The 15,014-nt window shown below is 41.3% G+C and overlaps 1 protein-coding gene across 1 annotated transcript in view; it reads right to left on the reverse strand.

Moving 5' to 3' along the window:
• Positions 1 to 15,014, reverse strand: part of RAB31 (RAB31, member RAS oncogene family) — a 62,189-nt gene that overhangs the window by 23,149 nt on the left and 24,026 nt on the right. Inside the window, exons 2-3 of the mRNA XM_058024312.1 lie at positions 11,544 to 11,623; positions 9,376 to 9,457 (exon numbers count right to left, since the gene is read on the reverse strand). Coding sequence (XP_057880295.1) covers positions 9,376 to 9,457; positions 11,544 to 11,623 — 162 coding nt within the window. The remainder of the gene's footprint in view (positions 1 to 9,375; positions 9,458 to 11,543; positions 11,624 to 15,014) is intronic.

The raw sequence follows: 15,014 nt of genomic DNA on the forward strand, positions 1-15,014 counted from the left end.
TCTCAGTATGCTCACACAGCCATTTTATAATTTTGTGGGGGGAAGCTATCTGCAAAAGCTGCATATTAAGCTGCAGCTAATAACTGAGGTCAGCGCCTAAATCAAATACATTATTAGGGCAGGGTCTGAACCTCACTGCCCAGCAAACACACACAGATCCACGTGTCACACTTCAAACCCCTGCACATTTACTGGACACATCTTTTTCCCAGATCTGTGCCTACTGACTGAGCACTTAGACTTTCAGCAGCCTCCACATTTCTTGCTGTTTCACGTGCAACAGATCAGGCAATTTATTTGCGGTGCTGGTTGCCCTGCCAGTCTGTCAGCGATTTATCACAGACCACGCACACCAGCTCAAGGTCGGCGCTTTCTTTTGTAACAGTGTGGATGCACAGCAGCAGTGACAGATGGCCAAGTGCTCAAGTGTTTTGGGCAGCGAGGCAGGTGGGAGAGCTCATTAATAAGGGAAAACAGCAGGAAAGAGGATGAGAAAAGAAAGAGGAATCAGTCGAGAAGCGTGGCCTGAAGAAATGGGATCAGCCAAGATCCTGAGGGAGTTGGGTAGATGTGGGCTTTCTGGGGTTTTAGTGTGCAGCTTTATTACTGGCATGCTTAATGCAATAAATGCTTTCCAGAATTTTTAGTCTTCTAAATCACAACAGAAATTTTCAGTATGTTAGGACAAAGCATTTCAGTTGGAATGAACCTACAACAATCATGTAAACCAAGTGCCTGATCAATTCAGGGCTGGCTAGAAGTTAAATTATCTTGTCAAGGGCATTGTCCAAATGCTTCCTAAACACTGACAAGCTTGAGGCATCACTTCAGATAACAAGAAGGGGTTTTTCAAGTATGTTAACAGCAGAGGATTTCTAAAGAAAACATTGGACTCATTATTTGTTTCTCAATCACTGTGGCCAAGGTATCCCACCTACTACCACACCTACCACACCCCCAAAGTCCTTCCCAATCACAAAGGAGTTTAGGAGGGCATCTTGCCTGGTTGGCTCACTGAATGTCTGCCACTAGAAGTTATCTCCTACTGTCTTCAAGCCAAGACCATCTCCTCAACATAAGTGTTGTGTTGAAGTAGTCTGAAAGTCAGGAACCTTAACCATGGAGGGTACATCTGACCTTTCATGGTGTATGCACACCCCTCCCAGTCTGTAAACTCCAGGGAAAAAACATTCAAACCCTATACACATGCTGATTTGGTCTTAATCTAGATTACATTTTAATCTAGATTACACAGTATTCATGAATTTACAAAGAGCTCTCAGATAACAGTAATCGCATTTCACAGGAGCCATGCAGTTAAACTCACATACTCCAAATTCCTTCAAGACTGGCCTTTGAAAGCACACTGAGAACCTGTACAACATCTTGGTAATTTCTCTCCCTTTACTTCTGACCAGCTGACAAGAATACTTCCCTTAATAGCTGTTTGACTGAAGAATGTTTGCAGTGTTAGAGCCAGAAAGCAAAAAAAAGAAAAAAAAAAAAAAAAAAAAAAAAAGAAATGTAAAACAAACAAGCAAACAACAATAACAAAAAATGCCCTTTGTCATTCTCTTATTCAGGCTAATAAACAAACACAAAAATACACTATGTCCCAGTCACAAGAAATCACTGTTTTCTACAAGAAAACAGAAAAAGCCTCTTTGCAACACTGAATGAATCAAGAGGGGCTGAAAAATTGTAACTGCATGAATTTCATGATCTAATGATAGACTCTCAACAAATGGGCTTCATGAACATGAATTTTCCAATATCGTACAAATTATGATGTTCAATTTTTTTTTTTAATCAGTGTCCAAAAGCAAAGTCCTCTTGAACATTTTTCTGGCCTAATTAATTGGAAAAAGAGAGTCACACCAAATTAATTAAAGGGATACAAAATACTAATCTGCACATTTTTCACCTGCCAAGGACCAAAAGTGGGACAGTTGCCCAAAACAAGTGACACACAAAAAAACAGCTCACAAAATTATATCTCACGGGACTACCCTCTGTTTTATAAATGACAATGTCTATAACCTTGATTTTATAGTTCAGTATTTCTGTAACCAGTAATTCCCAAGAAAATTAGGATAAACAGAAGCAGTTTGAGATTTGGCATAAGAACAATAGTGCTTGAGAAGGGCCCCCTAAAAATGCTCAGGCAGGCACTCCACACAAGCACTCAGGTCACAGTCCCAGCTTTCCAGGGAGCCAGCCCCTCCATGACCTGCAGCCAAGGGCAGCACTCTGCCAGATGTCACCCCTTCCTGCAGGCAGGAGCAGCTCACATCCCCTTGGCCTAGCAGGAAAACACAGACCAGAAAGAGATTTCCATCAGCTCCCACCATCACAAATAATCATACTCCTAACCCATTTCAAACGCTGATCAATGTTCTGCCTAAAATAATTAGTTTTCTTTTTTCATTATACTGCTACAGGGATCATTACTTTGACAATTAATAACATTTTGAATTCCTAATTACTAAATTACTTGTAATTTACTTGCACCTTGACTTAGTAAAATTAAGGGATCACTGCTTGCCTTTAGCTGAAATATTAATATAGAGTGATAAACTTGCAGATTTAACTTTGCCAGTCTTCTATACCAGGCTCTTACACTCTGAGGTGAAAGGGAGAAATCAGGGTCTAATCACCTTTTCTTGTGCCTGGTCCAGCTTCAGCTCATCTTTCCTGACTGCTGGTGACCAGGTTTCTATGCAGCATCATGGACATTGAACAAACAGCCTTAACTGCACATCCCCTAACACTTTTCCCTTGGCTGCATCATACTCACATGATCATCCTTCAACTGGTGAATACATTCAGAGGTGGCTTTTCTCCCTTGTTTCCCAAAAAAACCCCCAAAATTTAAAAACTCACCTACAACTTCACAGCATATATTTTTGTTAGGAGTAAAAAATACAGAACCTTGGTACTTACACTACCAAACTTCATCTCAACTGCTTTCCACCTTCAAAGCACTGGGGAAACCTCCCATCTCTGCATAATGAGTAAATTATCATTAGCAGGTCACTGACTGAGGGAATTTAGAAGTTTCATGCCTCTAATTCCGTGTCCACCAATAAAAGTTTGCCTATTTGCCCAACTGCATCACTCATTAGTCCCATTTTGCTTTTGGAGAGGCTGATAACAACTGGTGAGGCTGAGGTTCCTAATCCACACAGTGCCATGCTCAAGTTGCAGGGGTACATTTCCCAATCCAACAGCCAGACTGAAAGGACCACTCAAAATACAAATAAGAAACTTATTTTTCCAAAGACGTGCCAAAACCCAAAATCAATTACTTCATGCAGACTTCCAGAACTCTCCTCCTGGGAGACACACAGCACGCTGCATACCTGCAATCACCTGAATCCTGGAGCAATGCTGACTGGGCTCAGAGCACCTTCCTCCTTGTGCTCCTCTACCAACACATCCACTTTGCCCTTGTGTTCCATCATCTCTGACACTAAGCAAAGAAGGGAGGCCACATGTGCATTATGAAATTTCCTCTGAAAGCAGAACCCAAGGGTCCAACTGGAAGCTGCCCAACCCTTTAGAGCCCCATAGTACAGGGAGCAAAATCAGTCTTACATGGTGCAAATGCTAGCTGAGCATGACCAGAGTTTCTCTCATTGATTCCAGGAGTATTTTGGGATTCTGCAACCCCTCATCTGGCCATCCAAATGAAGTCAACAGAAGCTTTGCCCTTGCAAAGGACAGAAAGATGGAACCAAGTAGCCATTAAGGAATGTACCACCTATTTAAAAGCAGTGTAGTATTTTGCTTGTCTGCTTCCTGTGCATCTCATCACAGAGGGGTGTATTTGGTCACAGGTAACACCATGTTTCCTCTTTACCAAAAGTAAAGAATGGGGAAGAAGGAAAACCATCACATCCTACTTGGAACAGAAAACCAAAATCAAGGGAAAACAGCGTAAATCACACCTGAGCTGTGGTAGTGGAAGTCTCTTAACCCTGTCTAATATAATACTGATTTAGAAAGCAAAACGGAGGCCAAATGAACACAGGAATAAAAAACTACCACTCCTGCTTGTTTATATACAGGCTGACAAATGCTGCTGAAGACAGTTGGGATTCATTCAATCTGCCAGGCACACCAGGGAACATTAATTCATGTCAGCAGCTCTCTGCACCATCCTGTGGTGCTATATCCCAAGACTGCCATACAGCCACAGCAGGGCTGCCTCTCCCCAACTCCACAGTCAAGAGGCAAAAAAGCAAAAGCAAAACCAACAACTACAACCACCACCTAACTCCTGCACTTGGTAGCTTTTACTATTCTAGACTGTAAAGAACATCACCTGCTCTCACTGCAAAAGGATGATAATTCTGCCCATAAGCACAGCTGGAGAGGATAAGGGAGCACAGACTGAGCAGCATCACACCAGTGCTCAGCAAGTGTTGCACACTTTAAATTCAGCTATTTCTACACAGTGCCTTCTCAAGCACCTGCAGGTGCACAGCAGCACAAGATTTGCTTCCTGACAGCTGTGATCATTTGACTAAATTTCATTCCCTTTCCTATGAAACTCCTCTCTGACAACATACGTTGCATCAGAGTGGCCAAGACCAAACCACTTGGTTCCCCTCAGAGATCCTTACTCTCTACTCTTTATCTGGGTGCCACTAAAGGCAAGGACAGCCACAGCCTCTGGCTCAGCTGCTTGCTGACATGCACAGGCAGCGTCACAGCACTGCAGCTTCCTTCCCCTTCCTGTTACACCCACTCACAACTTCTCTACTCTTATCTCAAACACACATCAGGTCCCTTTGCTCAGCAGGCCATTCCCACACAGGTGATTTTCAGAGTCCTGTTTCTCCTGCCCTTGGCCCTTCCTGCCAGGCCACTCCCAGAAAACCCCTTCAGTCCTGTCCCAAAAGCCACCTGCAGGACACTTGCCCAAGTCTGGGAAGTTGCACTCCCCACTCCTGCCACCTTCGAGGCAGTGGCTGCCAACAAACAGAAAACCGTGGTGTGCAGAGAGAAGCAAAGGCAAAACCCAAAAGCATTAAACAGATTATCCTGACACACAAAGCCTCTGGAACAGGGAGGGATACAAAATTCCTGACATTCTCAGCTGGCAAAGAGCAAATGGGAAAAATGTTATGCATGAAAGCCACTTTCAGATACCATTTAGCATTTTAAAACCTCGAGTAGTTTTCTTTACATGAATGAAGGGTGAAATTCCAGTTCTCAGGAATTGCAAGCTGAGTAAATCAGGAAAGATCTGGCTCTGATCTACAGGTATTTTTTGCTAGTTAAATTGAAGATAAAATATATATCTATAAATTATATCTATAAATATATAAAAGAGTGAATATTTTTTTCCAATGTCCAAGAATTCTTCGACTGAAGAAGGAAAAATCTCACCATTTTAGGTTAACCTTTTAAAGTTCTTTTAAATAGGCCGAACACAAACCTTTGCAACACCACAGAAGGGACCTGTGCTTAGCTGTTCTGAAGTTTACAGTCATTAAAGAAAGGATGCAAAAGACACTACACCAAAACCACGACTCACCATCAAGCTACAAGTGCTGCATGTTTGCTGAAGATTAAGAAAAAACACATTTAAATGCATCCCTTAAATTATTTACTGTGCTTTATGCTAACTCTGAAAATAGTAAAAATAACATATTGGCTTGCTAGCTCTAATGCCACTTGTGCTCTCACACACTGCCAAATCACTTGTCAACATTTGCAGCATGCAAGAGGTCCTCACACCACACACAATGAACCACCCCACCTCTGACTGAGCTGTGGGAGACCATCAAAGCCACATTTATGACACCACAGAGCAAAATTCAGGCTGCGTTTTGCCTGCAGAAATAATTCAAGTCATTGATAGATGGTGTTGTGCCACTGTCTCTGAATCACCAGGACAACTGCTGCCACTCAGAAAAGAGGCAGCTATAAAGAGCTGTGGACATGTCATCAGTCACTCTTTTCCTGAAAATGGAGAAGGGTAAAAACCAAAAGAAGAAAAAGCTCACAACTCAGAATAATTCCTATCAAGCTTTAAACTGGGCTCAGGAAATTGAGGCCTCTTCTATTAAACAAAATTTAAAGTCCCAGAGTTCAACACAGTAAATTTTAAAAAGACAGAGATAAATTTTGCTGCCCTAGAAACCCTCAGACTGCCTGTTTGCTACAATATTCCTCAGCTGGCAAAATGGAAAGCTGGCAGCCACCCAAGGTATTCAAACAAAACATTGTAATTAAAAGCTACTTAGGGCACCATGAACCAAAATATATGCTAATAAAAACATCATTAACTAACTTGCGAGGAGACTCTTCTTAGGGGAGGGAATCTTTGCTAATAACAACAATTATTGGGCATGTAAGTCCCATAGTCTGCAACAATTCAAAGCTAATGGGGAAAACGTGAGACAGGAGGGGGAAAGTGACATTTGGGAAATTCTGGTGTGGAGGGAAAGTGACTGTGAAGAAAAGAATAAAGCAAGTTTGTTGGATAGCACACCAACACAAAGCAGCCAGGTCCACAGAGAGCAGTACTTAGGCACAGAAGATAGGGGGATTTTCTGAAGTGTTCTACCAGTTTGTTTCTTTCTAGTCAAGAAAAAGAGAAAGAAAAAAAGAAACCAAGATAAAAGGATTAAGAAGCTCTCTCTCCTTTTGTAATCATGTACTGTGTGAATTTTTCACCACAAGCCCCATACCCCTCTCCTGGGTCTCCTCCTAAGAAGCACACTCAGTACTCGCCCCCACCAGGGATATGACAGAAAAGCTTTTAATCTCCATTTTCTGCTGCATTATTGTCACTCTGCAGCATTGACTCTAAGCTAGCAGTTTCCCAGAGAAAGTCATGAACAGGGAAATGAAAACTCCTTAAAAAGGACAAACTCATGAATGAGGACCATGGAAGCACCACTCCTGCTGTCTCTGCCTGCCTGCTCCACCATGATTAAGCTTTGAAAGTTTTTAACTTTCATGGCATAAGTGAGGCCTCAGTTAAATCTCAGCCAGGGCTCTGCTGTGAGGGCTCCACACCAGCACAGAGACACAGCTGGCACAGCTGGGGGAGCACAGGGCACCCCAGCTCCAGAATAAGCACAAGGCTTGCTTGGCCTTGCATTTAGGAGAGCAAAGCCAAGTGAAGGCAATGCTGAAAGAGCAGGGAGTCCTAAACACTGCTCTCAGCAGTACAGACTGACAGAACTGACAGGCTTCAGCAGTAGGACACAAAGCCTCAACAAAAATTGCAAAGAACAAGGGAAGGACAATTCTCAAAGCAGAAACAACATTCAGAAGACATCTATTAGTACATGGTGAAAACAGCAATAGGGATAGGCTGGAAATGTTGGGTCATCATTGCTGGTCAGAGAATAATCAGAAAAAATCACCAGGGGGGAGACATTTGTTCTTGAATCAGAAGGAGGAACACAAAACAAAGCAACAAAAATTTTCTGATTATAGTAAGAAAGATACTGAGAAGCATCATGTGTTTAGCTGCAATGCAAAACAGGAATATTCTAGGACAGGGAATGACCTGGACCAGTATGGACCTCACCTTGGGAAACTTGTCTGCCTCCATAGCCTGCACTCAACACCAATGAACTTTGTTTACTGTATGACTCTACACCTTCCTAGTCCCAGTGAAGGACTGGGAATACACTGTGCAAACACAGAACAAATAGATGGTCCCTGGACTAATTCATGATTACTAATTAATGAAAACCTTTACCATGCCGTATCTGTAATAAATTCTAAGCAATCTAACAAAGGTTGTGCTGCTCACTGCTCACCACAGTTTCTCACACACACATACAAAAAAAAAAGAGGAAAGCAGATGTTTGGAAAACGATGAGCTAAAAAAAGACTGAGAGGAAATATAAGGGACTAGTTGGGAAGGATGAATTGTGTGCCCAAGAGTTAGAGCTCAGTCACAGATTTCCTGCCTCAAATGAGGCATCATTTTTTTCAGAAAATATGAATATTGCCATTCACCAAATTTTAGAGGGCTTTGAGAGTCCTTAGACTATGTAGGAAAATAGATAAATCTTGATATAAGTATTAACCCAATTGAGTTTTGTGTGTAAAGTGCTAAAAAAAAAAAAACCAAAAACAAAAACAAAAAACAAGGAGAGCAGGGCAGCAGAGGGAAAAGAGAGAGAATAAGCAAGGAAACTGAAACCATGGGAAAGAAAACGGAACTTTTGCTAGCTCTTGCAATAATTAGTCAGTTATCAGCTCCAGACCATGCAGAAATGGAACAAACAAGATTCAAGGGAAGGAATTAGGCTTCAAATATGTTTTTCAAGGTCTATTTTCCCATGACAAATAACTTACTGAATTGTTATGAGCCAACAGATTTCATCAGTCACTTTATCTCACACTGTGCATTAGAAATAAAAGCACAAGCATTTCCTGCAATTAAGAGTAAAAAAATCTTCTTTGCCCACAATTCACATACAAGGTATGGAGAATACAGTAGGATGTATCAGGACTGACATCCAGTCTGTATAAACACCTCATTTTATCCCAACCTAATGTGAGCATAGGTACAATTTCCTATGAAGAGACACTGGCCATTTCACAAGTTTGATATTCTAGAAGTGTGCATAGGTTTTTCCATTTCTCAAGGCAAACATGGACATATATTAAGAGAAACCTTCAGCTCTACCATCTAGAGTCTAGTACTGCATACTACTGTCACTGAGGCTATTAAAAGAAAAAAAATTATCAACCAGACTTACATACAGTCCAGATGAACTAATGCCTAAAAATCCATTATGCTTTGGTTTTGGTTTTTGTTTTGAAAAGTCAAAGGAAAAGCTGCTCAATCTGAGCAATTCGCTTCATACACTTGAAAAAAATCAAGATAAAAACCCAAAGTGGTTCAGGTTGCTGGTGGTAATTTCTTATAACATAAATAATAACAGCAGACACAAGCCATGCCCATATTCCCTGTCCCAATCCAAGACAACACCAGAGTCACCACCTAGGTTCAGACCACCCCAGCCCATGAGCTGCAAGTCAAAACCTTCCCAATGCCAATGAGAGCTGCCACAAGGAAACCTGATGAAACCAGAGGGGAACTGGATGCTGCTGGGGCACTGCTCAAGCTGTCTTGGGGAAGGTGGCTGACAATTCACCCCATGGTTTGGGGTTTTTTAGGTAAGTGGCATGGTCAGCCTATCTGCATTTTCATCATCCGAGGAAAGGGAGCCACATCCTTGGTGCCTGCTGACCACCTGCACTGCAGAGCCTTGCAAAGATGCAGGAGGTTGATGCTTACAAAGTCTTCTGAAGATGAAAGGTTTAGAAAAAGTACAGCACCACATTAAGAGAGAGCAGGATAATGAAAGCATTCTGCAAACCAATACTCACCCGTTCCTGACCAGCTGTGTCCCAGATCAGAAATTTATGAAGCTCATTCCCACATGGCACAGTTTTAGTCATGAAGGATGCTCTGGAAATAAGGAAGAAAGAGAAATTTGTAACATAACTGACACTCTGAATATGTAACCAGAAGACCTTAGTGAGTTCTTCTGCATTAGACTGCATTTGGGGGAAACTCCAAAACCTTGATGAAATACCTGCAGAAGTCTCCCTTTTCTCAGAGAGGACACATGCTACTTATAGATGCATTTTTTTAAAAGAAGGGAAAAGCCTCTGAAGTTCAGAGGGCATTTGTTCATGGGTCCAGGAACACAAATGCTCCTGCTGCTTGTTAACTCCATCTTCTTGGTGGTACAGACGTGAGAGAAAGGCAACAGACAACATCAGGTGCCACTTTTCACTTGAACATATGAAACTGGATCACCAGGGAACAGAAAAGTCACCTGCTGCAGTGCACATGGTAAACAAATGCAAGAAAGTTGTTCTCCATTTCAACTGGGATGAAGAAGTCTTGGTAGTTTCTTTTATTTTCCATAGGAAATGAGATAGGTCTACATTTTCAAAGTTTTTTCTTTTAGGAAATAAGTTTTCAAATTTATAGGCTTTTTTGTATTACAGCAGTTCATTTGAAAGCTGGTAGGAGAGACTGCCAAACTCTGGCAGATTTCTATTTTCCCCATCCTATCTGGGTACTGCTGAACCATTTTTGTTGTGGTAACATTTTTCCTGGCTCATAAAGATGCATTTGATACAATGCATGGTTATTACAAAAGCACCAAATGACATCAAATGACATTTTCTGAGAATGATATACCAGAGTTCTCCTCTACAGCCATCTGCAAATTGCTTGAATTTAACAATGCTGTATTGTTTATGAAAATACTAACTAAGGGGAAAAAATGGCCACATTTCTTTGGCTGTTCTCAGGGTGTGTTCTCTCAGTTGTCACTCTCCTTCTCAAACCAATAAGCAGCACTTTACAGCTTCAAAAATGGGAACTTTATAGATCTGCAGTGGCTACTGTTGATTGCAAGGATTATATACTTAAAATAGTTGAATAATTTGGAAGAAAAAAACCCTTATCTGTGCAGACAAATAATATCACCTGTGTGAAGCTAGCGCTCACATTTTAATCTCCCAGTGGAAAAAAAATCCTTTTAGTTTTCATAATTATGGTAACAGAGGAAAATTGTTTTCCAAATTGAGCAGAAGGCTTAGCAACAACTTCTTGGGGAAAAAGGCTGCTTACAGCTTAGAAGCAAAAAAATCCCACTCAAGTTGCCATCAATTGTTTCACTGCAAACAAGTGTCCTTCAGCCAGTAATTTTATTCATGACATGCTTCCTTTCTCTCAGTCCATTTTTCTCTATTTATCTCATTCAGGAATCCAAAACTGTCCTGGAACTTCTACGTGCAGCTTTCAGCTGATACTCCTCCTTGGATTGAAAGGCAGAGCTTCAGAAGGTACTGTCCAACCCTCTGAACAACACACAGCAACCAACACCAATCCTTCACAGACAACTTAAAACACCTCTGGCACACATGCCAGATCAGCCCTTTCCCCCCAAATTACTCCTTTCTGTAAATTCCACAATAGCTTCCTTTCCCATAAGAGATCCAGAACTTCAAAAATTTTCCAGGTTGCATTGGACTTGGAAAATCTGTCCCTAAGGTATTAAAAGAAAAAAAAAAATATCTGAATTAAAATCTACTGCAGGACTATTAGGATTCTGATGGTCTGATACATGGAAGCTTAGGAGTTTTTAAAGAAGTTACATAAATTAATTACACTTAGTTTGAATTGCATTGTTCCTGTTTTAAGAAAGGAAAATGTGACACATCCTAAACTTCGACAAAAGCACATCCATATGGGGAAACAGACACTGTCCATGTTCCAGCCCAGCCTACCAGGACACTCAGCAAAGGTACTTTGAGGGCTTCCCATGGTCCTCCTGCCATCACTCAGCTATGGGATGACCTGATCATTGTGCAGGTCACAGCCTCTCGGGTCGTGGGGTGGTGCTTTTTGTCTTGTCAAGAGCTTCCCACTTTAGACTGTTTTGGCTGTAGGACCTAAGGACTTAAATCACTCAAGGGTCAGATCTGAAACCTCACTGACCAGTGAAAACCAAAGCGATATTTTGTCTGGTACTTACCCAATAGTAGGACTAATATTATGATCAAAGTGGTCCTGGACAAACCGACAGACGATGCTCGATTTCCCAACCCCAGTATCCTGAAAATCAAAGAAAGCATGACAGTGAGTCAATGAAGTCACATCCATGAGACCCCCCAGATGTCAATACTTCACTTGATTTATTTTTAAGAATTGATATTTGACTCTTTGTTCTTGTCCTGTGGCAAGCAGGTCACATTACACATTTCAGAGGAAAAGTAAGGACATGGCTCATCCTTTTCAAACATCAGCACTGTGAGTGAATCTCCCTGGCCCTCTTCTCAGGACTCCCTTCTTTCCAAGCCCTCTATTTTATTGGGTGGATTTTATATTCCTGTTGCAAGGACTGCAGTCCATCCAGCAGAGCCATTTACTTGTACAAGCAAACCCTGTGATTTCCAACACGCGGCGCATCGCATGGCACAGCCAGAGAAACAATTCCATTCAGGCCTGTTGCACAGCCAGCCCAAGCAAGCTTCCAAAACAGACTAATAACACCAACATTTCTGCACACTGACAGCACTGAGTTAGTGAAAATAACCTTTTCATGGCAAGACAAACTAGCCCACTCAGTGGAAACTTTGCAGAGGCTTTGGGTGGTTTCGAAAAGGTAGGAATGCAAAGATCTGGATCTCCAGGGATGTGCAGCTCTCCCTGTGCATGCCATGCTAGAGGTCTGCAGTGCATTACTTTAAAGGCAGCACAGCTTACTTTCTACACTGCAACATGGCAGGCTGATTCCATTTGCAGGAAGAGACTTTTTTTTCCTTTCAATTCACCAAATCAGTAGGGAAAAATAACAGTGGTACAATACTGAAATAAAATTCAAAATAACCTAAAGCGGGAGGAGAAAATTTGGAATTATGCAGAAATATTATTTGGGCACCTAAGATATAATCAACTTCCCTAAAATGAAACATTTTTCAGTCTGTCTGTTTTTGCCCAAAGCCTTGGATGGTAGGTAGAACTTACCTACCTAAATTATACAGGGAATTATCAAGGAGGAGGGTAACATTATCGCTGTGTCTTCCACAGAATTGCAAAGAGCCTCCTTAGAGACAAAAGGATGCCAGGAAATCAATACTGACCTTTCCAAGACATTAACAATGACAGCCCAGGGTCCAATCTAACTCATTAAACAGTCAATGGAAAGTTTTCTATTAATTTCATTGAAGTGATTGCAGAACTACCAGATTGTACCTGGTAGTTCCATTTGTATCCACATTTTAAGATGACTAATTTACAAAACACTCCTGAAAAATGCCAAGATAAGACAATAGAGTTTGTTAACAGCAAAATGCACATAGCTTTTCTATTAAAAAAATAGAAAAGCAGCTTTTGCCCACACATAGCTACATATTAAAAATAGCACTTCTGCCTCCTATAATCAGTTTTGCAATATGTTATCTTCTTTTTGAGTAAGAAAGAAAAAGAATGCCTGTATTTACATTTCCTTCCATCATGCTTACATGAAATTGTATTGTCACACCAGTCTTTATGGACAGCACTTATCAGAAAACCATCATTTAAACTCTCATATTTAATTCAAAGCTGTCCTTAGTCAGCTTAAAATCCATAATAAATGCTCATGTTACACAGACAGTTGTTTATCTACTCTGTTCAATCAATAGGAAAAAAAGATCAAAGAGAGGAGCAGTGTTTAAAAACAGCCCTGTAGCCTTTGATCAATAGCAGTAACACATCCTGTTACTATTCCCAAATTTTGCCTTCATTATCGATTCCAGCTGACATCACTGTATAATTACTACACCAGGATAGCAGAACACACTAAAAAATAAAATTAAAAAATCCCTCTGCCCTGAAATTGAGGATCTAATTATTTTTCATGGTTTCAAATGGTGTAGAGAAACTAGAATTACCACCCACTGGTGGCAAGGAATTACATTTCTCTCTTGTGGGGACAGCGTTTCTGTCACGGTTTGAAACTAAACATTGACTCTGGTGACCCGATGATGCTTCAGATTTATCTGCCTCCCCCAGCTCCCCTGACAAAGTCACTCAGAATGGCAACTGCAGTCACAAGAGGAGCCAGGGTCTCTGGCAGGGACGTGACATCCACAAGCATGGATTAAAGCTCAGCTCATTTTCCTGGAACCTCTTCATCTCTCAGTTCGTGGCTCTTACTAATGCTTCATGATAACGTTAAAAGGACCTTTCAAAGTTTCTATTGCTTTCACATCTCACAATGAGCACAGTCCAACTTAAGCACATGCCAGGCACTTAAACAGTCCTCCAGAAGCTTAAAGGCTTTCTTACACTTTGCTCCTGGGGTTGCTTGCACTACCAAGAGGGCTAAAGATCCCCCTGGAGTAACTGGAGTGAAACCAATGGACTTGGACCTCGAGTGAACCTGTTTCTAGGACGAGCACTGCTGCAGCCATGGCTGGTGCTTTCCAGGAGCCAGGCGCTCCATTGCATCAGGGGGGCTCAGTTGAAACAAGCACTCCCAGCTTCCCTTTTGTTGCCCAGAGGATGCAAACCACCACCTACCAGGGTATAATTAGAGCACAGAGGGGAAGGAAGTAAAATAGAAAAAGCTTCCTACTTAAGGCAGTGATAATCCACCATGGGATTTAAAACTACTTCAACAGTGTTCAGTCCATGTTACTGAAAACTGTACTGGCACCCATCAATCAAGACATTCACCTGCCTGAAAGCAAAGCAAATCATCATATGAACATTATACAACAACTTGAAGACAGCTAAAGAGACCTTAACTTTTACCAACAACAGGGAACTGTCTTTGAAGTCTCTCACAGAAGACAAGGAAAGCAGAATTGTTGCTTCAAAGAAGTAGAAAAAACCGTGTTTTTCTCAGCAGTGCATTGATATTGAACCTCCTTGCTAAGGCTGTAAACCTTTCCTGCAATCATCTGCTTTGTACTTTACTATATGGTCTTTCTCTGCACAAAACTATTTTTCTAACATCTGATGGGGATGATCTCCCTTGTTTTGTTCTTTTTTCTTCAAAGGATTATAGCAGATTTATCAAGCCACATGCCTGGGTAACATTCAGGCATACAGAAGATTTATTTTTCCAGTTCTCAGAATTCTGCTACTACACCCTCTAATCTGTTTTTCTGATTTGTTTTACCTGATGTTGGTGTACATAAAACATCAAACATACACGAAGGTATAACATCCTGGCTTATGCAAAAGGTCATGGTGGCACTGAGCAGAGTGGATTGTTTAAGTTTCAGAAACCAAGAAGATGCCCTCAGGAGTTATGTTGCACTTCAAGGAACAGATCCTGCAATTCTTTGGGAAAATCCTCATTCACAGGAAACCCAAGGGCTTCAGCACTACAGTCATTGACTCATCACAATCAAGAGCATACCCATCAAGGAAAGAAGTGGCAAGAAATGAATAAATATAAAATAATTATTGCGAATCAAGGTGTTCACAAATCACTCAAGGAACCAACTACAGG

The sequence above is a fragment of the Melospiza georgiana genome, chromosome 1, assembly GCF_028018845.1.
Source record: "Melospiza georgiana isolate bMelGeo1 chromosome 1, bMelGeo1.pri, whole genome shotgun sequence".
NCBI lineage: Eukaryota > Metazoa > Chordata > Aves > Passeriformes > Passerellidae > Melospiza > Melospiza georgiana.